Genomic DNA, 26769 nt, shown 5'->3' on the forward strand with positions numbered 1-26769 from the left:
TCAGCACCGCCTCGGCCCCTGGAGCGGCCGGACCGGCCGGGCCCCAGGGAGGGACGGGCATATGGGCACTGCGCCTGCGCGCGCTGGTCCCGCCCCCTTCCCCGCCCCGCGCCGCGCGGGGCCCTGGGAGGGGTGCAGCGTCCGGCAGCGTCGCGGGCGGGCGGGCGGTGGTGGCGGCGGCGGCGGGAGGGGCGCGGGGGCAGACAAAGCCGCAGCTAATGAATGGGAGTGAGTCCGCCTGCGCGGCCGTCGTCCGCAGCCGGGCGGGAGCCGCCCCACGCCCGGCGCCCGCGGTGAGTGCGCGGCCGGCGCCGACTCTGCCTCAGCCGCGAGCTCGCGACCCGGGCCCGGCCGTCCTGGCGCGTCGTCGGGCCGGGGCCGGGGTCGCGGGGGTCGGGGCCGGGAGTCCGGCTGGGGGCCGGAGGTCGCGGGGGTCGGGGAGCCGGGCCGGGGCCGCGGCCGCGGCCGGGATCGCCGCGATGTCGCCTGAGCCGGGCCGGGGGTTGGGGGGCGGGGGCGCGGCCTCCCGTCGCCGGGACCCCGCCCGGGCCGCTCGACTCGACCACGGTGCCCGAGCGCCGGGCCCGCGCCCCCGGCCCGGCTGACAGCTGGCGCGCGGTGGGCCCGCGGACGGTCGCACCCGGGGCGCGTGTTCCGGGCTGCAGGGTTTGGTGGAGGAAACACCTGAAGTGGTGGAAAGTTGGTGCGGACACCCGGCCCGGCCGCAGCCGCGGGGATGGGATAGACGGGGCACGGGCCCAGGGACTCGGGAGAACGCGGGGGCAGAAGTGCCCGGCCGGTGTGAAGTTTACGCGCTGACCACGCGGGCGCCTGTGCGCGCGGGGCGGGACCGGGCGCCGCAGTCGTGGGGGAAGCCCGGTGCTGGGGTGGGGGGCGCCGGACGGCGGCCGAGCGGCTCCGCGCAGCAGCAGACAGGTGCTCTTTGGGCGTCTTTCCTGAAGTCCTTTGCCCTCCGCCACTACAGCGAATCGCCTTACAAGTTACGTTTTTAGGATTTTCCTCTAGATACAGTATTTTATTTTCAGTGCACTTCCAGGAAGAGGCACCCAGGGGCCTTATTTACGTTTGTCTTAGGAAGCAGATGAGACCTTCCTTATTACTACATGCTTCTGATGCTTTTTAGCTATTGTACGTGTTTCTGGGTAGGACCATTCAAGTTTAAGTAGTGAAAATATGAATGAAATTGCAAAGCATAATTTCAAGTGTTTTTTCCAATTGCGGTTGTTTTTCTAGACCGAAGTAAAGGTGGAGTCATTTGTGTATCTTCTTTTGTGTTTTTTCTGTGACCCACACCATCCCTGTTACTTAAGAGAATTGCCAGCCCCCTTGACTCTCCTTGTATTTTGGGTGAATTTCAGTAGACAAATACATGCACCTCTCTGGAAGCAAGTCCCTGCCAAGCTGAGCCGTCAGGAGAAACTTCTGTTGGCATTCTCATGTTCCTAAAAAAGGGAAGTTCTTTGCTTTGAAGTTAACTCTGATCAGATCAGTCCATAGGTTTTTTTTTTTCTTCCAGCTTTAAGATCAAGTCCATAGTTTTGAAAAAGCCACTTTAGATTTTCATGAGACGAGTGTGGTCATGCACCAGTGTGATAATGGCGCAACCTTGTGACTTTTTATATTAATTTTTGAGGTTTTCTCTATATCATGGTGATAAAATTAGGAGACGATGAAGGATTTAGTTGGAGTTTTTAGAAAGTGCTCTGAATAAGCCAAATTTCAATTATGAATTAATTTCCATACAAAGTTATCTTGTGAGAGGAAACCGTGTACTCAGGGTTTTCCAATGGGCTGTCCGTGCAGGGATGCACACTTCCTGTAATCCTTAAACAGATCATATCTGCTCATCATGATTTACATTTTCTCAGGAAAAGATCTAGAAAACTTAAGAGAGAGTCTGTGACTCTTCAAGAAGGTAATCTCCTATCTTGGAAGAAAGCTCAGACTTGCGTTCACGTCACAGGTGTTTGCTTGACACCCCTTCCTCCTCCACTGTTCTGGCTAATTCCCGATGGTTTTGGACATGAAAACTCTGCCCTGTTTTTCAGTGTCACCGCACAGAGGAGGAGGTTTGTGAGTAACTCAAGCTGTGCAGAGAATGTTCCTGACGCATGGGGAAAGGTTTTAAGTGAATTTTTAGGGTCACCGATTGAATTCTGTGTTTGCGCGAAGGAGCCGATGCGGAATTTACGTAGCAAAGGAAACGTGTGTACCTGTATTTCAGATCCCTGTCTGGCGAGGAGTTTGGAGCGTGGCTAGCACCGGGCAGTGGAGCTGTTGCGGCATGAAGAGCGGTGACGGCGGTCAGTGCTGTCCTTCCCTCTGTGTGTGTGTTTCTCTTTGCCTGGCTTCCGCTCCTTCATCATCTGAACTCTGGTCTGATCTCCTCCTTCAGTGTGAGGTCTGCCTGGCGAGGGGAGGGGGGCAGGTGAGCGACTCTGGGGCACAGTGAGGAGCCTCTGATGGTTGGTTGGGGGCCCCCGTGACTCTCCCTCACCAGCATTGTGTTTCCTTCTGAGCTTCTCTGCACAAGGCTTGCGACTGAGAGACAGCGACTGTTATTCTTCTAGTTACTGTTTGATATTTAAGGTGCTGTTTACATCTCAGTACTTGACATAAGCTGTAGGAACCATCGTTCGTATGTACGTTTTGTGTTGGATGAATTTAGCTGCATCAAAAGGCACAGTTTGCCTCTAGCCCCGACTGTCCTGCAGCCTCTCGGTCAGGCCTCCCTTCAGTGTCTGGGTGACAGCGGATTTCTTGTCAGTCACCTTCCAGGTGCTCAGCCCTTTCCACAGCCCTGTCTCTCCTGCCCTTCTCCCTCACCCTACTTGTCATTGCCTGACTTTGCATCATTCTGGAATAGTTCACATCACTTCCTAGCTAATTGTTTGATGTGTGCTTTTGGTAGTTCAAATCCTGGAAGGGGTTGTTAGGAATAAAATAAAGTCTTTTCTTCTCACGCCCCCTATTTCTGAGGTAGAGGGGACCAGGAGAGACAGAGGTGCCGGACTCTGCATGAGGTTTTCTCACCTCTCTACTCTGCACCTGGCGCTGTCCTACCTGCTGGGGGCAACGGTGGTTTTTACAAGAAGGCCCTGCCATTGGAGAACTTAACGTAGTGATGGTGGGATGGACTCCAACCAGAGAAGGGAGCTCCAGGAGGAGCACGGGCAGGCGAGGGCGGGGGTGATGGCAGTGTGAGAAGCGTGCTCCAGGAAGACCTCTTTTAGCGGGAGAGGACCTCTGAGCCCCGCCCTGCAGTGTCTGGGGGTGATGGAGTGGAGGCCCTGAGTAAGAAGCAGCAGGGCCTCCACTGCTGTGGGAGAGGTTGGCCCCTCCGTTTGAGCCCATGTCCTGTCGTAAAGCCCCCTTCCCAGCCTTGATCAGGTGCCCGCTCTGCTTGGTTTCTGCTCGCATTCAGGTGAAGGCCTTCCAACCGCCGGGCCCCGCCCTTTCCCCCCCCCGCAAAGTCTGTGTCGTAGAAACCACTGATGCTGGGCTGGGCTGGGGTGTGCCCCGCTGACCCGCCGGGTGCTCTGTGTGATGGCTCTTTGGTCTGTGTGGCCTGCGCCCCGCCCCCACAGATGTAAACCAAGGGACTGCGTTTTCATCCAAGGCCACGGCTAACTGAGCCTTACCTTGTGGCTCTCGTGCCACAGAGGCAGCAGCGGAGGGAGCTGTGTGCTGTTTGGTGAGAGCTCCGGTTACTCTGCCGCAGGCCATGTGCCCCATCTTGGAAGTAAAAGGACTCCAAACACTCTTCCAGCAGCTTCCAGCCACGGCAGCAATTTCAAACCTGTCACTGGTGGGACTGCCCTGTACGCCAGGGAAAAGGTGCTGGTATTGGGTAAAGGGACCCTCAAAAAGACAGAGCGGAACAACCCAGATAGCCCTGGTCTGTGACCCAGAACGTTTCAGGGGTAGAACAGGGACCAGCCGCCCCGAACGGAGTCTGTTTGCCTCCTCTGGAATGTGCTTTGTTTCCAGGGTGGCCTTATCAGGTTTTCTGGCCATATCTCGTGGAAGTGGCTCCGGTTCTAGGTCTCTGAGTTCGCCTCTCTGCGGTGGGCTCTGGCTCTGGTCTGGGTCCTCCGCCTCAGCTCGGCCAGGCCTGGGGGCTGGCTTCTCCATGTGAGTGGGTGCTGGTACTTCTGCATGGGAGGCAGTTGACGCTGTTGCCACCCCTGGAATACGTGAGTCATGGCTCTCCACCCTCAGAAGGTGCTACAGTTACTCAGACGTGGACCAGATCTTAATTTATAGCCTTGGTGGAAAGACTACCACGTCCAAGGGCGAGCCAGGCAGGGGTGCCGGCGGCGGCGCTGATGCCCTCGGTGTATTGCAGCTTTTGGGGAGCACGTGGACTTTGAGCTGAAAGCAGATACACTTCTGTGTTTTAAAGGCTGTGCTGTGGAGAGTTGGAAGAACAGTCCGTGGTGCTCTCCGACCTGCCCCAAGATGGAGCACGTGTCACGACATTGCCATGGCACTGCCGTGGCTGCCACCTCCGCCTGTCTGGTGCTTCCAGACCTTCTCTAAGGAGATTGCAGATGTCACAGCACTTCACCTCTAAGTGTCCTTTTCTTCTAAGGAAAGGCAAAGGGAGGAATTCCCTGGCGGTCCAGTGGTTAGGTCTTGGCGCTTCAGCACTTGCATTGCCGTGGCCTGGGTTCAGTCCCTGGTCAGGGAACTAAGCTCCCGTGTGCCGCAGAGCATGGCCCCCCAAAAAGGAAGAAAAGGCAAAGGGATGTTCTTCTCTCTCACCAGCAGTCCAGCTGTGAAGGAAATGAACGATAATCCCTCATCACATTCAGTGGCCAAGCCGCAGTCCGATTTCCCTACTTGTGTTTATTAGCTTGTTTGTTCCAAACCAGAATCTAGTCCAGGTCACTGCACTGAGTCTGTCTCTTTAGACTTTTTTTCTGGAACAATAACCCGCCCCCATTTTTTTCCGTGACACTGACTTTTTGAAGAGACTAGGCCAGCTGTCTCGCGAATGTCCCATGTTCTGGGTTTGTTTGCCATTTTCCTTTGTCGTTTACAGTTGACCCTTGAACAACACGGCCGGCGGTTGGGGGCGCCACCCTCCGCATAGTCGGAAATCCAAGGATAAGTTATAGTCGGCCCTCGGTGTCCACAGCTCCTTCCCATCCTCGGACGCCACCAGCCGGGGACCTGCACGTCTTCACGCGGGTGGTGCCGGGCTTCCTGTTTGCCGCCCTCAGAGGCTGTCCTTTTGGGACTGACGCCCACTTTCTAGGGCTGTTGTTCTTTCTTTCTGTATTTCATCTGTGTTTCCCTTGCCCGTTACATTCAAGGAAGACAGGAAAAGTGCTGAATTCTCTCCTTGTATTACCTCTTTCTGGGGAGCAGTGGCTGTAATATTCACCTGCATTGTGGCAAATGTTTTTTGTTTGTCCTTTTTCTTCTTTGAGTATCAGTGCCGACTAACAGGTTTTCATTTATTCATTACATTGTAATCTATTAAAGTCCTCTGGTTCTGTTTCTCTGGTGTTCAGATGGTTGTGACTGACCCGTCGGGAGCCCCGGTGAAGCCGGCTCCGGGTGCTGCTTTGGCATCATCCTGGCAGCACTTCCCTTCCGCCACCTTCCGTTCCTTTGCCAGAGCTGCAGTCAGCTCTTTCTGCAGAGCACTTTGGTTCCCTTTAGTGCAGAAGGTATTTAGAAACCAAGATCTAGGTATTCGATCTGTTTGTTGTCTTTGGGTATTATTGCAGCTTTAAGTGTTGGTCTGGTGCACAGAGCTAGGAAATGTATTTTTACAACATCAAGAGTTATATTTTCAATGCAGATTTAAAATTATATAGTTTTACTTAATTTCTTTGATTTTTAAAAAATGTCTTTTTCTTTTCTTTTTTTTATTAATTAATTTATTTTTGGCTGCATTAGGTCTTTGCTGCTGCACGCGGGCTTTCTCTAGTTGCAGCGAGCGGGGGCTACTCTTCGTTGGCAGTGCGCGGGCTTCTCATTGCGGTGGCTTCTCTTGTTGCGGAGCACGGGCTCTAGGCGTGCGGGCTTCAGTAGTTGTGATACACGGGCTCAGTAGCTGTGGCTCGTGGGCTCTAGAGCTCAGGCTCAGTAGTTGTGGCACACGGGCTTAGTTGCTCTGTGGCATATGGGATCTTCCCGGGCCAGGGCTCGAACCTGTGTCCCCTGCATTGGCAGGAGGATTCTTAACCACTGCGCCACCAGGGAAGCCTCTATAGGCAACTTTTTTTTTTTTTTTTTGCGGTACGCGGGCCTCTCACTGTTGTGGCCTCTCCCGTTGCGGAGCACAGGCTCCAGACACGCAGGCTCAGCGGCCATGGCTCACGGGCCCAGCCGCTCCGCGGCATGTGGGATCCTCCCGGACCGGGGCACGAGCCCGTGTCCCCTGCATCGGCAGGCGGACTCCCAACCACTGCGCCACCAGGGAAGCCCAGCAACCGTTTTTATTTCTGCTTTATCCTGCAAAAATAAGCACACACGCATATATTTGTAACTAGCCCATGGAAAGGATCCTCTGATTAGCTACCTCTACTTTTAGGTGTTTTCGGCTTTGAAACTAAAAAATGTAAAGTGAATTTCAGAAAATGTGGGTTTTGGATGCCTCCTTTCTACCCCTCATCATCCTCTCCCTCCAGTCTCTGCTCATAATTTAGGATCGCCGTGCTCACTGTTCAAGTGTACCTGTATTTTCTTAATCTCCTCAGTGCTTCAGAGCGGTCCTCTAGCTATCAAGAGATGAGTGGGGCTGAGTGAGACGGGGCACCCTTCGCCCTGGGGGCCAGGGGCTGCGGGCAGCACCCACAACAAGGAAACTGATGGGATTTGTTCTAGAAGGACCGTTTCCCTTATTGTCATTGATTGCCCTATTTAATACTCATGCTGATTGATTTTATTTTAGACTAAATCTGATTTGCTGGAGAACAGAAGCAGAACCACGGAAAGGCTGGTTCCAGATGCCGTCCAGACGCACAGTGAATAGGTAGCCCTCGCCTTTCAAGGCCAGAGTAGCCTCCAAAGTTTTAGGACAGGTGACAAAAACCAAATTGTTATTCACACACATAGAAAATTATCAACAATACCTCAGCAACATAATCCTTTTGTGGTTGGAAAACTAAAGCTAACGTGCTTTTTTGTCTTTTTAAAACTTTGGTGCTAAAGTAGTAGAAAACTTATTTTCTTTAGTAGTAAAGCTGCCAGAGCAAATGACAGCACTTTCCTAAAACAGAGACAACAGGGACTTCCCCGGCAGTCCAGTGGTTAAGGCTGCATGCTTCCAATGCAGGGGGCCCTGGTTCCACCCCTGGGCAGGGAACTAGATCCCCCATGCTGTGCGGTGTGGCCAAAAAAAAAAGAAAAAGAAACATCAGTGTTATCTATGATTTTGAAATAATATGTACGAAACTAGCCCAGTAGTAGAGAAATACATAAAATAGAAGGTGAAAGTCTCTCCTGATGACCACGTTCCAGATGCACGCTCACATGTGTGGGTGCGTTTACACCCCGGGCCCGCCTGACCCTCCCATCTGTGCCGAGGGCAGTGGGGTGGGGCCTCCCTCCTGCTGGGATGGTCCTTGCCTGTGTCACGATAGTTTCATGAGGTGTTTTTTTGTGTGTGTGTTTTTTTAAAGTTGGAAAAAATATTTTATTTTATATATTTATTTATTTTGGCTCCGTTGGGTCTTCGTTGCTGCACGTGGGCTTTCTCTACTTCTGGCGAGCAGGGGCTACTCTTCGTTGCGGTGCGCGGGCTTCTCATTGCAGTGGCTTCTCTTGTTGCAGAGCACGGGCTCTAGGCGTGCAGGCTCAGTAGTTGTGGCTCGCGGGCTTTGTTGCTCCACAGCATGTGGGATCTTCCCAGACCAGGGCTCAAACCCATGTCTCCTGCATTGGCAGGTGGATTCTTAACCACTGCGCCACCAGGGAAGCCCCTCATGAGGTTTTTAAAAACCTTTTTATTTTAAAGTATAGCACAGGGGGACTTTCCTGATGGTCCAGTGGTAAAGAATCCACCTTACAATGCAGGGGACTCAGGTTCGATCCCTGGTCAGGGAACTAAGATCTGACATGCCACGGGGCAACTACTGAGCTCGTGCTCCTCAACTAGAGAGCCTGCGTGCCGCAGACTATAGAGCCCACGCACCCTGGAGCATGCGCGCCACAACTAGAGATGAGAAAACCCGCACACCACAACTAGAGAGAAGCCTGTGCGTCGCAACGGAAAAGATCCTGCATACCTCAACAAAGATCACGCGTGCTGCAACTAAGACCCGACACAGCCTAAGATAAAAATAAAGTATGGCACAGAGACAAACTGCGTAAATTAATAGCTTGATGGATTTTGATAAGGTGGACACTTGTAACCATCCCTTGGGTCAAGAGAGAAAATTTTGCCCTCCCTGGCATCCTTCCACGTGCCCTATCCCAGCCACATCCCTCCCTTTGGTGCCAGATACTTCCCTTTCTTCGTAGTTTTATGACGGGATTGCACGTCTTTAAGCAGTAGTTAAGTGTTGCCTGTTTTTCACGCGACGTTTCAGTCCCTTACCTACAGGGCACCCCCTCCTCCCGTGGGAGTTTGGTGTGGAAGAAGCCAGGTGGCTGCGCTCGTGTTTCTCAGTCTGGATTTTGCCAGCCACGGCCTCAGGTGTGGTTTAATGTTTGCCTGCTCTTGGTTCCTTTAAATTGGTGGTGGATCTAAGGCCTGATGAGGTTCAGCCTCCTTCCTGGCTGCTGTGATGCTCCCTTAGGAAGGACCTCGTGTGTGAGGCTCTCGCTCTCTTTGCTGTTGGCAGCCAGCGATGCACAGACCTGCAGGCTTTAATCAGTAAAAGTTATGGGACAGGGACGTTCCAGCTCAGTTACTGCGTCTTTGTTCACGAGCTGGGCTTGGAGTAAGAGGACCCTGTCCTTAGCTCCTCCGTGGTTATCTGGTGCTGTAGTTTATGTAGGAAACTGAAGAAGAATGCTTGCTTCTGTATCAGTTTCCCATCATCCGCCAAAGGTGACCAATTGAGCATTTTATTTCGGTGTTATGCACTCATAGATTTAACATATTTGATGTGCTTTAATGCATTATTATGACGGTCCTTATTTACGTTCAAATTATCTCATTTTTTTGGACAGTGGGAGCCCTTACAAGTTGGCGCCTAGATCCTTCTGACACAATTCTCGTCCTCTCTCAGAGGTTCCTTGCTCTCTGGTGTGCCAGAATATTCTAGGCTCATTTTGTATTCTTCCTGCCCAAGACCTGCAATCAGCCATTCCTTCAAAAGCCCTGGTCTTCTTTAATGGGAAATGATGTTTCACAACTATAGTCTGGATGTCAGGTAAGCTCATTCCCATTGGGTTGGTCACTGTTTTTAGGTCTTTGCAGTGAGCAGAGCTGGGGTAGGTGTCCTGCTCACCGACTGTAGGATGTGCATTTGACCTTTCTTGCCCTGGGTCTCTGTCTCTGTCTGAGGATGCTGGTTCTCAAGGACATGGGAGGTGAGAGTCTTGTGCTATTGCTGGTCACTCCTCTGCTTCACTCTCACTGTACACACCTCAGTCTCCGAGTAACAGTGGCTGTGTCGTTACTGAAAACAGGTTGATACTTTTTGCCAAAGACTTCGCATTGTCTTCCCATCCCTCTTTGCAGTGATTGGGGCTCTACGTGGAAGCGCGGTGACCATTGCCTACTGTGCTCTATCCCGGAGACCCTCACTCGGTCTTAGTCCTGCGAGGAAGTGTATACTGAGCACTCACACGGTCCTTTGATCAGTGTTTCTCTAGACTTTTTGGTTGAGGTTCGTTCTCTGTTAGATTTCTCTGGGAGGACTCAAGGAAAAATATTTCCTGAATTCTTGCACGTTGATAATAGTTTTTCTGTGTCTCTTATACTTGTAAGCCAGGTTGACTGGATATAAAATGCTTGGCTCACATATTTTTTCCTCAGATATCTTAAATATGTTATTCTGTTGTCTTATAGCATAAAACACTGCTGTCAAACTCATGACAATTTTATTTTCTTTCCCTTATACGTGACCTTGGTTTTCCCCTCAATGGCATTTCTTTTTTTTTTAAGTCCAGTGGTTTTCCTAGAATATACCTCAGTGTTAATTGTTAAGGATGGATTTTCTCAGCTTTACGATATGCTCTTTCAATATACGTAGTTTTACAATTTTTATTTCAAAGTGTTTAGTGTTCTCTTCTTTTGCTTTGTGCCCTCCTTTTTCTGTGGGGGATGCTCTGATTATACATGTGTTGGATCTTCTTTGCGTGTGTTTTCAATTGGCCAGCTTCTCCTGAGTCTTTTTTAGCTCTTCATTTCTTCTTCATTAAAAAACTTTATTTTCTAAACTCTTCTATCTTAAGAAATCATCTGTGGGGTTTATTTGTTCTTATGTTGCTTCTAGTTTAGTCTTTATTCTTAAAATGGCATTTTACTTTTTGTTTTTGAGCGTGTGTGTTTATTTTGCTGAAGATTTCAGGTTACAGGAAGGCCGTATACACAGCCCACGGCCACCACCCACCCTTTTTGCTGGCTTCGTTCTCTTGTTTGAACAGATAGGGCTCTTTCTCTTCCTTCCCCCTCCAACTTTCCCCTTTTTCTCTCCTAGCCTCATGATTTGCAATTTGTAAAATGACATTTTACTTTTATTTGTAATATTTTCTTAGGATCCATAACCTCATTTCAGTGTTTTTCTATTCTGATTTATTTTGTTCTTTTGTATTATTTTCTTAATTTCTTTAGCTTCTTTTGAAATAAGTTATAGTTTTCATGTAATTTGTGCTTATATTTTTCTAGTGTGCTTTCATTATCTATAGAGATGTTTTTCTGGTCTTCATTTTTTTTTTTCTCTCTTATCCTTTTGTAGGATTTGACCTTAATTCTTTTCTGTTGCTTATTGTTTTAGTTTTCTAGTGCTGCTTTAACAAATTATCACAGAGTGGTTGAAAACAGCATAACTTTGGAGGTCAGAAATCTGAGATGGGTCTCACTGAGCTTAAATCAAGATGTTGGCAGGCTGCCTTTCTTTCTGGAGGCTCTAGCAGTGAATGCTTCCTTGCCTTTTACACTTTCTAGAGGCTGCCTGTGTCCTTGGATGTGGGCCCCCCCCATCTTCAAAGCCAGCAACACTGCATCTGTCTGACCTTGTGAAGTCTCTCTTCTGCCTCTTTTTCCCACTTTTAAAGGTCCTTGTGATAACATTGGGTCCACCCAGATAATCCAGGATAGTCTTCTTATTATCCTGGATCAGTAACCTTAATTCCATCTGCATCCTTATTAATAATCCTACTTTGCTGTGTAACCTAACACAATCACAGGTCTGAGGATTAGGACGTGCACTTCTTTGAGGACCGATTACTCTGCCTGCCATACTCATTTTTATCTGATAACTAGTTTTGTTTTGTCTTTTAAATAAATGTATTTATTTATATTTTATTTTTGGCTGCATTGGGTCTTTGTTGCAGCGAGCAGGGGCTACTCTTCATTGTGGTGCACATGCTACTCATCACGGTGGCTTCTCTTGTTGTGGAGCACAGGCTCTAGGTGCACGGGATCCAGTAGTTGTGGCTCACGGGCTCAGTAGTTGTGGCTTGCGGGCCCTAGAGTGCAGGCTCAGTAGTTGTGGCTCACAGGCTCGGTAGTTGTGGCTCGCAGGCTCAGTAGTTGTGGCTCGTGGGGCTTAGTTGCTCCGCGGCATGTGGGATCTTCCTGGACCAGGGCTTGAACCCATGTCCCCTGCACTGACAGGCGGATGCTTCACCCCTGCACCATCAGGGAAGTCCTGATACTAATTTTTCACATTCAAGAAGGAGAGGTGGCTGAGGATGACTTGTCCTAACTCATGGTGCTTCCTATTCTGCAGCCTTTATCTACTACTGAAAAGGTGGCGGCTTCCACTTTCATGTTTTACATTGTGTATCTAGGAATATCTGTAGTTTTCTTGTTATGTCTTTGGCTTTGGTACCCAGGTGATACTGACCTCTTAGAATAAACTGGAAAGTATTCTATCCTCTTTCAAAGAGTTTATGGAGTATTGATATCATTTCTTCTGTAAATGATAAAATTCACCAGTGAGGCCATCTGGGCCCACATTTTTCTTCATGGGAAAATTTTAAGTTACTAATTCAATGTCTTTACTTGCTATAGGTCTATTCTGATTTTGTTACTTCTTGAGTCACTTTAGTTAATTTGTTACTTTGTAGGAATTTTTCCATTTCATGTAAGTTGTTGAATTTGTTGGTAGACAGTTGTTCATGGTCCTGTCTTACATTTCAGTTAGTTACTTTTTTTTGTTGTTTTAAGGTTTTTTGATGTGGACCATTTTTAAAGTCTTTATTGAATTTGTTACAATATTGCTTTCTGTTTTATGTTTTGGTTTTTTGGCCGTAAGCCATGTGGGATCTTATCTCCCTGACCAGGGATCAAACCCACCCCCCCTGCACTGGAAGACAAAGTCTTAACCACTGGACCGCAGGGAAGTCCCTCATTTAGTTTCTGAGGAGGCAGTGGTAATGCTCCCAGGTTTTCGCAATCTATGTCTTCTTTTTCTCTTGGTTAATGTAGCTAGGGATTTGTCAATTGTGTCAGTGTTTTCAAAGAACCAACTTTCAGTTTCATTGAAGTTCTATATCACTTTTCTGTTTTCTATTCCATTAACATCCACTCTAATCTTTATTATTTCCTTTTTCCTACCTTGGTTTGGTCTGTTCTTTTTCTAGTTTGCTTTTGTTTTCTTTTTATCTGGAGGTGAATGTTTACATTATTGATTTGAGATCTTTCTTCTTTTTTAATATAGGTATTTAAAGCTATAAATTTCTCTCTGACCACCAATTTAGCTGCATCTCATGTATTTTGGTTTGTTGTGTTTTTATTTTCATTCAGATGAAAATACTTTCTAATTTCCCTTGTAGTTTCTTTTTGACCTGTGGGTTATTTAGAAATGTGTTATTATTTCCAAATATTTATTGATGTTTCAAATTTTCCTCTGTTACTGTCTTGTAATTTAACTTCATTCTGGTTGAAGGATATGTTTGTATCATTTCAGTTCTTTTAAATTTATTAATACTTGTTTTATGGCCCAGCCTCTGGTCTGTACTGTGGAATGTGTTGTGTGCAGTTGAAAAGGGTAAGTATTGTGCTGCTGTTGGATGGAGCCCTGTGTAGATCTGCCAGTTCAAGCTGGTTAACAGCACTGTTCAGGTCGTCTGTATCCTCACTGACTTTCTGTCTTGCTGTTCTAGTTGGCCTCCCTTCAGGTTTGCTGATTCTTTCTTCTGCTGGCTACCACGCCCCTCTAGTGAATTTTTAATTACAGTTATGCATTTCAGCTCCATAATTTCTAATTTCATAATTGGTTCTTTTTCATAATTTTTCTCTCTATACTGATACTTACTTGGGGAGATATTGTCCTGCTTTCCTGTAGTGTCTTTATATGTGGTTTCCTTTAGTTCTTTCAGCTTATTAGAGTAGCTGATTTAAAGTCTTTGTCTAGTAAGTCCAACCTCTGGACACCCTCAGGAACAGTGTCTTGGTTTATCTTTCCATGTGTGGGCCATACTTCCCTGCTTTTTTTTTGCGCGTCTTGTCATTTTTTCGTTTTTGTGGAAAACTGGACATCATTTGTTATTGCTGAGGGTTTGTTCTGTTTTTGCCTGTTTGTTCCCTTAGTGACCTTCCTGGACTAATTCTGAAAAGACTGTACTCCTTGCAGTGTTTGGACACTTCAGTCTCTGCCTGGTTAGCTTGGTGTCAGTGATTTCCTGAAATCCACTGAGCTGAATGATTTCCTTAAACGCTGCCAACAGATGCACCTGCCATCTTTGCCAAGAGCTGCCTATGCATGTGCGTGTGTGTGGTGGGACAAGCATTAACCTTCTCCTTGCACAGGGCTTCAAGGTCAGCCAGAGGTGAGAGATGGGGTGGCCCCGCAGGTCTCTCCTGGGCTTGTTCTTCTACAGCTGCAGGGACGTGTCAGAGCCTTTCACAGCTCCCTGCAGACGTCTCGTCCCCCCCATCTTCCTTCTCAGCCTTTGGCCAGGCTCTTGTTTGCCCCACTGGAGTTGCAGGGTTAGGCAACTGTGATGTTACAGAAGTGCAGCTGTTTGCTTTTCAGCAGAAGCCCAGGGAGAGGGCTTTTCCCATTGAAGGCTCTGAATCGGGTCAAATAACTACCGTGCCCTGTGAGCAGGGCTTTTCCAGGGACCTGTGACAAAGGTCACATGGTGACAGTGCTGCAGACAGTGGGACTTTCTGAGGGACCGCAGGCCAGGTCTGCCCCTCTGGTGGCTGTAAGGCTGCTGTTCCTCACAGCTCCCGTGGTCCTGTGGTTCCTGTGGGGAAGGAAGGATGGGAGTGAAATGTTCTAACGAGCTCCCACAGTTCTTCTTAAATGCTCCTCAGATTGCTGCAAGCCTTTGCTTAACCCCCAGGGTTGTGAACAGTTTGATGTTGACACTGCCTAGCGCTGCCTTTGCTGTCCTGCAGCCACTGGGTCATGGAGGTCCTCACCTACCACTCTGAGCAGTGCCTGCGTCGTGAGAGTTCTCCTTCTCTACCCTTCCTTTGCTGTTTCTTTTGTCCCTGAACTGCTCAATTTAGAGTCTGTTCCCAGCAGTTCCTCTTTGAAATGGGTCTTTGTCCTGGAGGAGGCATGGGCTGGGTGGTTTTTCTCCAGCCTCTTTGGACCTTACGCTGGACCCCTGACATACGTCCACTCTGCTGAGTGCAGAGAGCCCCTCCCAGTCTCAGCAGCTTGGTCCTCGGGGCTTCCGGTGAGTACCTGTTGGCTCCTTTGGGACTATCCGTAACCACATGCCCAGGGCTGCTTTCTCTTTCCGCCTGTACAGATCTAGTACCGCATGGGCCGTGCATACATTCTTGGTTTGTCCTGTTGGCTTATATTTTGGAGGGAAGGAAATCCCTCGTCAGGTTTGTCTTCTTGTTGGTCTCATCCATGAGACTGTGGGTTTGCTCTTTTAGTTCTGTGCTGTATTGCCAACTGAAACAGTGAACTTAACTGAAGTTCAAGTGAACAAATAACTACACTTAAGGGAAAAAACTGACCCGAGAGACTTGGACACGGTGCTTGTTTGTATACCTCAAGCCCCAAGACAAAAAGTATAAACTGATATTTCTGTCCAGAAGCTTGTGCTTCCTCGGTGGTATGGGTCAGCGTTCTGAAAGTACTTTCTGAATATTGAAGGACTGAGCAAATGAGCAAGTCTTTTAAGGCTAGTGGGAGCCAGATTTCTTGCAATTGGAGAAAGAAGTTACAGATACGGAACTGGGGAGGCTCGGGTGATCCTGGGATGTTGGATTGAAATTGGAGGCGTCAGCGTGCACATGTGGTTTTTATCCACCTGTGCGTGTGCATGTAGGCGTACGTGTGTATTAATGGTTTTTACTTAATTCCATTGAAAGGGCCTAGAAACAAAGGCACCGCAGTGACAGCGGGCGCACCAAGCGCCTCACTCTTACCCACCATTACTGTTTTGTTAACTCTTGTCGTTTTCTGTGCGTCACTGAATTTCCAGGTGGGATTATTTCTGCCTGAAGAACACTCTTGCATTTGCTTCAGTACAGGTCACCTGGTGACACATTCTCTGTTTGATTTGTCTGACGGTGTTTTTATTTCATATTAATTCCTGCAGGAGTATTTTTGCTGAGTACTGAATTCTGGTTTGGCTTTTATTTTTTTCACAACTATGAAGATAGCATTCCTTTGTCTCCTGGTTTACGTTGCTTCTCTTGAAAGGTCAGTAGTCTGTCTAGTTATGTTTTCTTAAAATAATTCCTGTGGCAGTGGTGTAATATACACCAGCGTGATGACCTGTGCGTTCATCACCTGGCTTTAGCGGTTAGCAGCTCAGGGCTGCTCTTGTTTCATCTGTGTCCCTCCCCCACCCAGTTATGTTAGAGCAGGTACCAGAAACCATATTTCATCGGGATAGTTTTCAGTAAGTATCTTGAAAAGATGGGATTCTTTGAAACGTTTTATCTGCAGTATCTTTGTACCTTGATAAACGAAGAATTACTTAATATCGAATGTTACTTCAGTATCGAAGTTTCCCACATAGTCTAAAAAATGTTCTTATACAGTTTGCTAATTCAGACCAGGATTCAAGTATAATTTGTTAAAGAAGCTGGGTTGTGTGTCCTGTAGAGTTTCCCAGAGTCTGGATTTCGGTGGTATTTACATGTGCGCCTCCCTCCCTGGTCACTTTTATCTGCCTTATCTCTTGTTTTTAACACTGTTTGTTTCTTTTTCTTTAAATCTTGCTTGGGGTTTGTAGGGACTCTCGAATCTGTGCTCTGAAGTCTTTGATCTGAACTGCCTTTTTTTTTCCTGGTTTTTCTCTGTTGTGGTTTATCACAGCATACTGAATAGAGTTCCCCGTGCTGTACAGTAGGACCTTGTCGTTTATCCATCCTATAGATGCTAGTTTGCACCTGCTACTCCCAACCTCCCAATCCTTCCCTCCCCCGCCCGCCCTCCTCCTTGGCAACCACAGGTCTGAGTCTGTTTTGTAGATAAGTGCACTTGTGTCGTATTTTAGATTCCACATATAAGTGATCTCACGTGGTATGTGTCTCTGTCTCACTCACTCAGTGTGGTCATCTCCAGGTCCGTCCATGTCGCTGCACTCACAGCCACATCTCTTCTTCTTCCTGCACTCCTGTCTTCTGTGCACCGCTCTGGCCCCCCAGGGCTTCCAGTACTCACTTCTGCATGTGAGCAGTGGCCTGTCTCCACCCGCGTGCCCTGGACGTGTTTCTCACCCTCTCTAAACCTCAGGGTCCTCGTGTGTAGAAGGAGAAATCGCAAACTGAATCTTCCTCGAAAGATTTTCATGTGGTTTAAGTGAGACAACGCAGGTTGAACCCACGGTAAACAGTCACTGTTGGCTCTCCCATTCTCGTCACGCCGTGCTCTTGCCCCAGGAGCGTCTCCAGAGAGAGTCAGAGTCAACCGGGGATGTAATGTTTGCCATGAAGGGAGAAGAGCTGGTTTCTCCCAGACCCGGAGAGAGGAATGAGGACGAGGCTGCCCAGGACTGAGAAGACATCCGGGCACCGAGGCCGTAAGGGAAGGAGCTGCAGGGCAGAGTGACCTTGAGCCTGTGACCTTCCTAAGCATACTGAGGTCCAGCACTTCCTCACAGAGGCCTTATAACCTTTATTACATAGGGGACTGTGTCTTCTGTGACTAAAGCAGTGTGACCTTTCCTTCCTGACCTGCCTCTTGCCTGGACCCCCAGTGTGACACTGGGTGCAAGTGTGAGGTGGGGGTGGGGGGTCCTTGCCTCGTTCCTGAGCTTTCCCTGCCCAGCATGACGGTAACCGTAGAGTGCTCCTAAAAGCCCTCGTAAGGTTGAGGAAGTTCTCCTCTCTTCCTACCTTGCTGAGAGTTTCTGTCGTGAATAGGAATAGAAATGATGTTAAATGTTCTTCTGCATCTAATGACATGACTCTATGGTTTTCCTCCTTTTTTCCATTAATGTGGTGAATTCTGTTGGTTGAACATTGAAGGTTAAACCAGACATGCTTGTGGTGAACCCCTCTTACTCACGGTGTATTATCTTTAATGTGCTGAATTTGATTTGTTAAATTTTTAAGAACTTGCTACATTTTCTTAAGGTTTTTCTATGATCATAGGGGTATGAATCTGATTCTTGTCTTCTAATGTCTTTGCTTGTTTTAGAGTCAGGGTAATACTGCCTCATAAAAAAGACTTGGGACGTGTTCCTTCTATTTTCTGGAAGAGTTTGTGTTTCACCAGGTTTTTTCTCTTTAATGTTTGGTGAAATTCACCAGTGAAGCCATCTTGGCTTGGAAGTTTCTTTAAGGGAAGGTTTTTAATTACAAGTTCAGCTCTTAAAAGAGATAGAGGGCTGTTCAGGTTATCTCTTTCGTGAGTTTTTGTAATGTGTGTCTTTCCAGGATTTACCCGTTTCATCTAAGCTGCTGAATTTACCATCATAAAGTCACTCATCTATTTCCTTACTATCTTTTTGCATTTGTAAGATCTTTGGTGAAAAATCCCCTCTTTAGTTCCTGCTATAGGTAATTTTATGTCTTTACCATTGTTTTCTTTAATCAGTCTGTAGAAGTTTGCCAATTTTGTTGATCTGTCGAAAGAACCGGTGTTAGGTTTCATTGATTTTTTTTTTTTCCTCCCCTGCCGCTTCCCCCACGCCCCCAATTTCAGTGATTTCAAATCTTTTCTTTATTGTGTCCTTCCCTTTGTTTGCTTTGGGATTAAATTTGCTTTACTTTTCCTTGTGATTTTTTTTCTTTAACCCTCGGCTTAATATAGAAGTGTGATTTATTTGAAGATATTTAGGATTTTTCCAGATGTCATTCTGATGTCGATTTCTCATTCAGTTCCCTTATTGTCAGAGACCATTCTTTGTTTGATTTCAGCTCTTTTCAATGTACTGAGATTTGCTTTACTGTCCAGAGAACAGTCTGTCTTGATGAATGTTTTGTGTCCACCTTTAAGTGATATTCCGTTGTTGTTTGGACTGTTCCATAAATGTCATTTAGGTCAAGCTGATGATAGTGATTTAAAGTCTTCCGTTATCTTTACTGCTGTTCTGTCTAATTGTTCAGTTAACTACTGAATGGGGGTGTGAAATCCCATCTGTAATTTTGGTCAAGTCTCCCTTTAGGTCTGTCAGGTTTGCTTCATGCATTTGGAAAGTCTGTTGGTAGCTGTGTGCATGTCTGATGAACTGACCCCTTTGTCATCCTTCTGTGTTGTTCTTACATCCCCACCTCACGCTGACTTAGGCACGCCAGCTTGCTCCTGGTTGGTGTGAGTGTGCTGCACCTTTTCTGTCCTTTTGCTTTGAACCTATTTGTGTCTTGATGTTTAACGTGTTTTTTGTAGGCAGCATATAGTTCGTCTTAGTTTTTTACCCAACCTGACAATCCCTGCCTTTCTTAAAATACAACTTTGTTGGTTGTGTAGGCTGTGTCCTGTGTCTTCTTTCCTCTGATGCTCTCCTCCCAGAATGCTTCACGTCTGGCCACCGATATGTGGTCTTGTGTCCACACTGGCCATTCTCCAGCACCAGCTGGCTGTCCCTCAGTTCAGTTCTGACACCACCAGCTGAAGTCATCCTCAGATCCCCCGGGTCAGGGCCCAGTCCCACAAGACCGCTCCCATTCAGACACCAACCCCAGTTGTCCCCTGTATTTCTGACCAACCGGCTTAAGTCTGGGTTCCCACAATAAAGTGCTAGGGTGGCTCACAGAACTCAGGGAACCCTTACTGACATGTATTGGTTTATTGTAGGAAAAGGATACGATAAGGGACACAGGTGAACAGCCACGTGAAGATGCACAGGGCGAGGTCTGGGAGGGTCCTGAGTGCAGGGGCTTCTGTCCTCCTGGAGTTGGGGTGCGTCACCCGCCCGACACGTGGTTGTGTTCACTAGCCCAGCAGTTCCCCTAACCCCCGGACCATTGGGATTCTATAGTGGTTTCATCACATGGGCGTGGTCAGTATTAACTCAGTCTCCAGCCCATCCTGGGGGGTGGGGGGGTGGCTGAGAGTTCCAAGTTTCTGGCCGCGGCTCTTTCTGGTCATGGGCCTCCATCCAGGAGTCACCTCGTTAGAACAAGAGATGTTCCTGTCACTCAGGAACTGCCAAGGGTTTTAGGAGCTCTGTGTCAGAAACTGGGGGCACAGACCAGTGTACATACATCTTTCATACTTTTTCACATTGGGTGTAATTGACATACAATAAACTGCACTTATTTAAAGGGTACAATTTGTTCAATATACACACACACTTATATCATGTTTATATACATAAACAGTTTGCTGCCAACATTTGTGGACAAATCATATGAGCATAGGCACTCACATGCAACTAATTTTCAGCAAAGTTACAAAGGCATCCTTTTGTTGAGAAGGATGGTCTTTTCAACAAATGGTGTTTGAACAATTAGATATTCATATGCAAAACAATGAATTTGAATCTTTCAAAGATCTAAGTATAAAATATAAAACTTCTAGAAAACACAGGAGAAAATCTTTCTTAGATACAACCCCAAAAGTACAGTCCATGAAAGAACAAATTGGTAAATTGGACTTCACTAAAATTAAGGGCATTTCTTTTCCAAAAATACTGTTAAGAGAATGAAAAGACAAGCTACAGACTGGAATCATATACCTGATAAAGGGCTTCTTTCCAGGCATGTAAAGAACTCTAAGAAAATACACAGTCTGTGAAAACGTGGGCAAAACACGTGAACAGATGCTTCACCAACGGAGAGAAGCAAATGGCAAATACACACATAAAATGTTCAACATTATCAGTCATTAAGGAAATTGCCAATTAAGGCCGGAATAAGATACCTTTACATACCTATTAATTAGAAGGGCTAAAATTAGATGGATGGACCTTACCAAGTCTTAGTATTTTCTCTTTACCATCTTTTTCTCACTTTTTGGATATATAGTAATGTGTATATGTTACTCCCAAATTCCTGATTTTCCCTCCCCCCTACCTTTCCCCTTTGGTAACCATAAGTTTGTTTTCTATGTCTGAGAGTCTATTTCTGTTTTGTAAATAAGTTCATGTGTTTCATTTTTTTAGATTCCACATATAAGTGATATCTTACGATATTTGTCTTTCTCTTTCTGACTTCACTTAGTATGATAATCTCTAGATCCATCCATGTTGCTCCAATGGCATTATTTTATTCTTTTTTATGGCTGAGTAATGTTCCATTGTGTATGCGTACCACATCTTCTTTATCCATTTTCTGTCAATGGACATTTAGGTTGTTTCCATGTCTTGGCTACTGTAAATAGTGCAGCTATGAACATTGGGATGCATGTATCTTCACCTATGGTTTTCTCTGGGTATATGCACAGGAGTGGGATTGCTGGATCATATGGCAACTCTATTTTTAGCTTTTTTTTTTTTTTTTTTTTTTTTTGTGGTACGTGGGCCTCTCACTGTTGTGGCCTCTCCCGTTGCGGAGCACAGGTTCCGGATGCGCAGGCTCAGTGGCCATGGCTCACAGACCCAGCCGCTCCACGGCATGTGGGATCCTCCCGGACCGGGGCACAAACCCATGTCCCCTGCATCGGCAGGCGGGCTCTCAACGCCTGCGCCACCAGGGAAGCCCTATTTTTAGCTTTTTAAGGCACCTCCATACTGTTCTCCATAGTGGCTGCACCAATTTACATTCCCACCCACAGTGTAGGAAGGTTCCCTTTTCCCCACACCCTCTCCAGCATTTATTATTTGTAGACTCTTTGATGATGGCCATGCTGACAGGTGGGAGGTGGGACCTCACTGTAGTTTGAGTTGCGTTTCTCTAACAATTGGTGACGTTGAGCAGCCTTTCACGTGCCGTTTGGCCATCTGTATGTCTTCTTGGGGGATTATGTCTATTTAGAGGGTATTTTCATTGTGTAACTGGTTTGTAAAAAAAGTCAAGGAACAAACTTTTCTGTTTTAATTTCCCATTACGGAATTCCTTTCTATGCATACATTGAGGCTCGTATATCCATGACAGTGTAGATTTGAAGCGTGACTGAGTCCAGTGTCTGACTTGATCTCCTCTTCTGTAGATAACGCAGAAGGATCGCTGTGCCACCAAGATGACGGCGATCCTGCGTCTGAGACAAGCAGGTCCCCGCTGCGCGAACGCGTGTCTGCACCGTGGAGTGTTTAAGAGTAGAACTTCTGGAAGGCAGCGGTCCGCACCCTGATGACGTGCTCACCAGTTCCCTGATCTACTCCTCAGTGAGATTTATGATTGGCCATATTCATAAACATCCCGGAAGATAGGATTCTCCTGAAAGAACTGAAGATAATGTACATTTGGGGGCACAAAGGAGCATTTGCATCAGTTTTCTACCAACGCAGGCGGTCAGCATCGTGAGGCAGCCAGAATAGTTATGGTCAGTCATGGAGAATCACCAGGAGACGCGTCCCGAAGCGGGTGGGGATTTTGTTTCTGATCAAATACATTTTAAAATAGAAGAGGAAGATGACGATCACATCGCTGATCACAGTTTGGAAAGAATGGACTTTAGAAATGAGCAGGAGAACAGGAAACGGGCTGGCAGCGGGGATGAACGGGCAGAGGGCAGAGAGGCGAGCTGTGGCTGCCAGCCCCCGGGGAGGCGCGTCTCTCCTGACCCCGAGGACGACTACGGGGCCCTATTGTCACAGTATAACAGCACGCTGTACAGCGTGGCCATGGAGGCCGTGACGCAGAGCCTGCTCTCCGGCCGCGGCATCAGCTCCAGGAAGAAGTCCCCGGCTTGGAAGCATTTTTTCATCTCACCCCGGGATAGCACGAAGGCCATCTGTACGTACTGCATGAAGGAGTTCAGCAGGGGCAAGAACGAGAAGGACCTGAGCACCAGCTGTCTGATGCGGCACGTGAGGCGGGCGCACCCCACCGTTCTTGTGGAGGAAAACGGCAGCGCGCCGGCCCCGGCCCCCCTCCCTGCCCCTCTGCCGCGGCTCCCGCCGCCACCCACTGATGCCGGAGACCCGGGCACCGTCCTGTCACCTGGCAAACTCGTCCCCAGAACGGCCTCTAAGAGCCCATCTCCCCATCAGGTGACAGAGGAACTTGGCTCTGTGGTTTCTTCCGAAGAGGCCCCCTCCGACGTGTCAGTCTCTGAGAGGTACAGCAGGGATGAAGCCCTGGCGGGGCCGCCTCCCCAGCCCCCCAGCCTCCACTGCGACGAGCCTGCAGAGAACGGGGCTGAGAAAAACCTCCCCCTGCCCAGGAGCGCATCCGGGTCCAGGAGGAGGTCTGCCGTCTGGAAGCACTTCTACCTGTCGCCCCTGGACAACTCCAAGGCCGTGTGCATCCACTGCATGAACGAGTTCAGCCGGGGCAAGAACGGGAAGGACCTGGGCACCAGCTGCCTCATCAGGCACATGTGGCGGGCACACCGCTCCATCGTGCTTCGGGAAAACGGCGGGGGCGCTGGCGTGCCGCCCCCCTACTCTGCACCCCCAACCCTGCTGCCCACCCCGCCGCCGCCTGACGGAGAGCCCAGCCCCACGTCCTCGTCTCCGGGGAAGCCGGTGCAGGACTCCACCTCTGCGCCCTCCTCCCCCGACCGGCTGGTGGAAGACCCGCCAGCACACTGGAACCTCGGAGACTCACAGGTGGAAGACGCGTGGGCATTGTCCTCCTCCTCTGACGTGGGTGAGGCCTCATGGGCATCCTCTCCCGAGAAGCAGCCAGGCGACACGCCCAGCCCTCGCCCACTCGAGTCCGGTGCCGTGTTCCAGCAGAACAAGAAGGTCATGAGGAGGCTGAAGTCGGAAGTCTGGCATCACTTCTCGCTGGCCCCCACGGACAGCCTCAAGGCTGTGTGCAGGCACTGTGGCTGCGTCATCAGCCGGGGCAAGAAGGGAGACGTGGGCACGAGCTGTTTGATGCGGCATCTCTACAGGCGCCACCCGGAGGTTGTTGGGAACCAGAAGGGCTTTCTGGGGGCCAGCCTGGCGAATTCGCCATACGCCACCTTGGCTTCTGCAGAAACGTCCTCCTCCAGATTAACTGACCTGCCGACCATGGTCACAAAAAGCAATCAAGTTATGTTTCCCGTCAACAGCAAAAAGACCTCCAAGTTGTGGAATCACTTTTCTATCTGCTCCGCAGACCCCACGAAGGTCGTGTGCTTGCACTGTGGCCGGACGATCAGCAGAGGCAAGAAGCCGACCAACCTGGGCACCAGCTGTCTCCTGAGGCACCTGCAGAGGTTCCACGGCGGCGTGCTGAAGCCCGACGCCCCCAGGACGGCGCCACCCTCCCCTCCTGGTGCCCGTGGGCCCCTGAGCTCAGAGTCGGCAGGCGCCTCCTCCTGCGATGACACCAGCGAGAAGTTTTATGATTCGCATCCAGTTGCCAAAAAAATAACAAGTCTCATTGCTGAAATGATCGCACTTGACCTCCAGCCGTACTCGTTTGTGGACAACGTTGGCTTCAACAGGCTGCTCGGATACTTGAAACCTCAGTACTCTCTGCCCCCTCCGTCCTACTTCTCCAGGACGGCCATCCCAGGTATGTACGACAATGTGAAACACATCATCATGTCACATCTCCAGGAAGCCGAGAGCGGTGTGGTCCACTTCACGTCTGGAATCTGGATGAGCAGCCAGACCCGGGAGTACCTGACCCTCACCGCCCACTGGGTCACCTTTGAGTCGTCGGCCCGACCGCACCGCGAGGACCACCACTGCTCGGCGCTGCTGGACGTGTCGCAGGTCGACTGCGACTACAGCGGCGGCAGTGTCCAGAAGCAGCTGGAGTGCTGGTGGGAGGCCTGGGTGACGTCCACTGGCCTGCAGGTGGGCATCACAGTCACCGACAGCCCCAGCATAGGGAAGGCGCTGAACGAGGGGGCCCGCTCGAGCGTGCAGTGCTTCAGTCACACGGTCAGCCTCATCGTCAGCGAGGCCATCAAGAGCCAGAGGATGGTCCAGAACCTACTCAGCACCGCACGGAAAATATGCGAACGGGTCCACCGGTCGCCCCGGGCGAAAGCGAAGCTGGCAGAGCTGCAGAAGGAGTACGAGCTGCCGCCCCACCACCTCCTCCAGGACGTCCCGTCCAAGTGGAACACGTCGTTTCACATGCTGGAGCGGCTTATCGAGCAGAAGAGGGCGGTGAACGAGCTGTCTGTCGAGTGTAACTTCCGGGAGCTCATCAGCTGCGACCAGTGGGAGGTGATGCAGTCCGTGTGCCGTGCGCTGAAGCCCTTCGACGCCGCCAGGCGGGAGATGAGCACCCACGAGTCCACGCTCAGCCAGGTCATCCCCATGATCCACATCCTCAACAGGAGGGTGGAGATGCTGTTTGAGGAGACCATGGGCATCGACACCATGCTCAAGTCCCTCAGGGAGGCCATGGTGAGCCGCCTGTCCGCCACCCTCCACGACCCCAGGTACGTGCTGGCCACCCTGCTGGACCCGCGCTACAAAGCCTCCCTCTTCTCCGAGGAGGAGGCGGAGCAGTACAAGCAGGACTTGATCAGGGAACTAGAAACGCTGAATTCTACCTCAGAGCCCACGCCCGTCTCCAACGGATGCGACCCGGGCTCCCCACCGCGAGACTGTGCCGGCGAGGAGAGCCTGTGGTCACTCATGGCCAAGATGAAGAAGACCGAGCCCAGAGGGAGGACGAAGGTCCCGGAGGACATGGTGCTCGCGTACCTGGAGGAGGAGGTGCTGGAGCACAGCTGTGACCCGCTCGCCTACTGGAACCTGAAGAGGGCGGCCTGGCCGGGCCTCTCCACCTTGGCCGTGCGGTTTCTGGGCTGCCCCCCGAGCATCGTTCCCTCCGAGAGGCTGTTCAGCACACCCACTGAGAACGGCAGCTTTGGCCAGTCCCGGCTCACGATGGAGCATTTCGAGAAACTTATTTTTCTGAAAGTGAATCTTCCCTTAATATGCTTCCAGTATTGACGCTCACGGTGGAGCCACCGGACGAGTAGCAGCACCGGCCCCGGGCTGGCGGCTCGCTGCGGTCGGGGCCCTGCGGGACAGCAGGCCGGGCGCTCAGGTCCACATCCACGGGAGGTTCCCGTCCCGGCCCTCGCCGTCACGTCCACATGTGCCTTACCCAGTCCTTCAGGCCAGGTACCACGGTGTGTTTTTTAAGAAGTCCAGTAGAAACAGCCTGTCTTGTCAGTTATGAAATACAATGATTAGGTTTTCATTCATAACTGTAAAATTGTTTAAAAGTTGGGGGTTAGGAGTTTGTTTTACTAGAATGGCGGAGGAGATATAAGCAGTTTTATTCAGTAGGCTTCTTATTGGATTATGTAAAAACCACAAATCAGGTACTGTACTTTAGTTTAAAATTGCTTTAGTTGCAACAAAACCGCTCTTGTGGCTGTCAGACAAAACCTGTGTACAGGAGGTGGAGTTCAAGCCATCCCGACCGAGCAGTTCCTGGCTGCGGGCTCCAAAGTACGTTCAGGGGACGGTGAGTGTTCTGGGAGGTGACTGTTTACACGACAGAGACGTGGCTTTCGAAGACAAGCCTGCACTCACACGTATCCCGGAATGTCAGTCATGTAGGGTTCAGGGGAGAGAGCACTGCCGTTTCAGGGGTTTGCCCTCGGTGCCACGTGGGCTGTTAGCTCGGACACATCCCCGCCATTCACAGCGAGCGCCGGCGGTGCCTGCTGTGTAGCTAGTGCACAGCGTGACGCGTTTACAGCATCCTGTTGATGGAATCTCCAAGCCTCTGGCTCAGTGGCTCTACACCATGAAGCTGTCTTGAAATTTGTGCACTGACCCCCAATTTGATCAAATTATGTATACAGTCCTTTTAGAAGAGGTGGCTTATTAACAGGGAAGAAGATTGCTATAATACAGTTGTAAGAATAGCCTTAGGTGTTTAGATTTTCTTTTTGATAATAGGGAAGATTCAGCCATCAATGGGATATTTTAGAATCCCAAGGACATCAAAATGGAGTATCAGTCATCAGGTTTTTTTAACAATAATACGTCTTCAAAGTTTTTGCCTCAGTGTCTAGAAAAGGGTTCATTTTCTTATTTCGAACCAGGTAAATATTCTGGGTGAAACAAGTCACTGATTTGCCTGTGACCTTTTAGAAAAGTTGTCGTTTTGTTAAAATACTGTACCTGTTATTAATCTGAATTTGCATTGACTACGTTTTAGTGTATTTATAAATGGTGAACCCAGTTTCTGAAATTAAACTTTTTATTTGCAATTTTCTA

The 26769-nt window shown here is 49.1% G+C and overlaps 1 protein-coding gene across 13 annotated transcripts; it reads left to right on the plus strand.

Moving 5' to 3' along the window:
- Positions 1–163: 163 nt before the first annotated feature.
- Positions 164–26769, plus strand: ZBED4 (zinc finger BED-type containing 4). Of its 13 annotated transcripts, none has more exons than XM_027108037.1 (5): positions 164–293; positions 2246–2324; positions 6932–7061; positions 9157–9359; positions 21618–26769. In XM_027108037.1, the coding sequence occupies exon 5, from the start codon at positions 21958–21960 to the stop codon at positions 25483–25485; it is 3528 nt and encodes a 1175-aa protein (XP_026963838.1). In that variant the 5' UTR covers positions 164–293; positions 2246–2324; positions 6932–7061; positions 9157–9359; positions 21618–21957; the 3' UTR covers positions 25486–26769. The 13 variants fall into 13 exon arrangements, 12 of the variants coding, with proteins under 12 accessions (XP_026963838.1, XP_026963839.1, XP_026963848.1 ...); XM_027108039.1 differs by lacking the exon at positions 164–293 and adding an exon at positions 15673–15776 and having other exon boundaries at positions 451–2324; XM_027108038.1 differs by lacking the exon at positions 6932–7061.

Source organism: Aethalodelphis obliquidens, unplaced genomic scaffold (assembly GCF_003676395.1).
Source record: "Aethalodelphis obliquidens isolate GAN/ISIS:26980383/991018 unplaced genomic scaffold, ASM367639v1 scaffold8, whole genome shotgun sequence".
Lineage (NCBI taxonomy): Eukaryota > Metazoa > Chordata > Mammalia > Artiodactyla > Delphinidae > Aethalodelphis > Aethalodelphis obliquidens.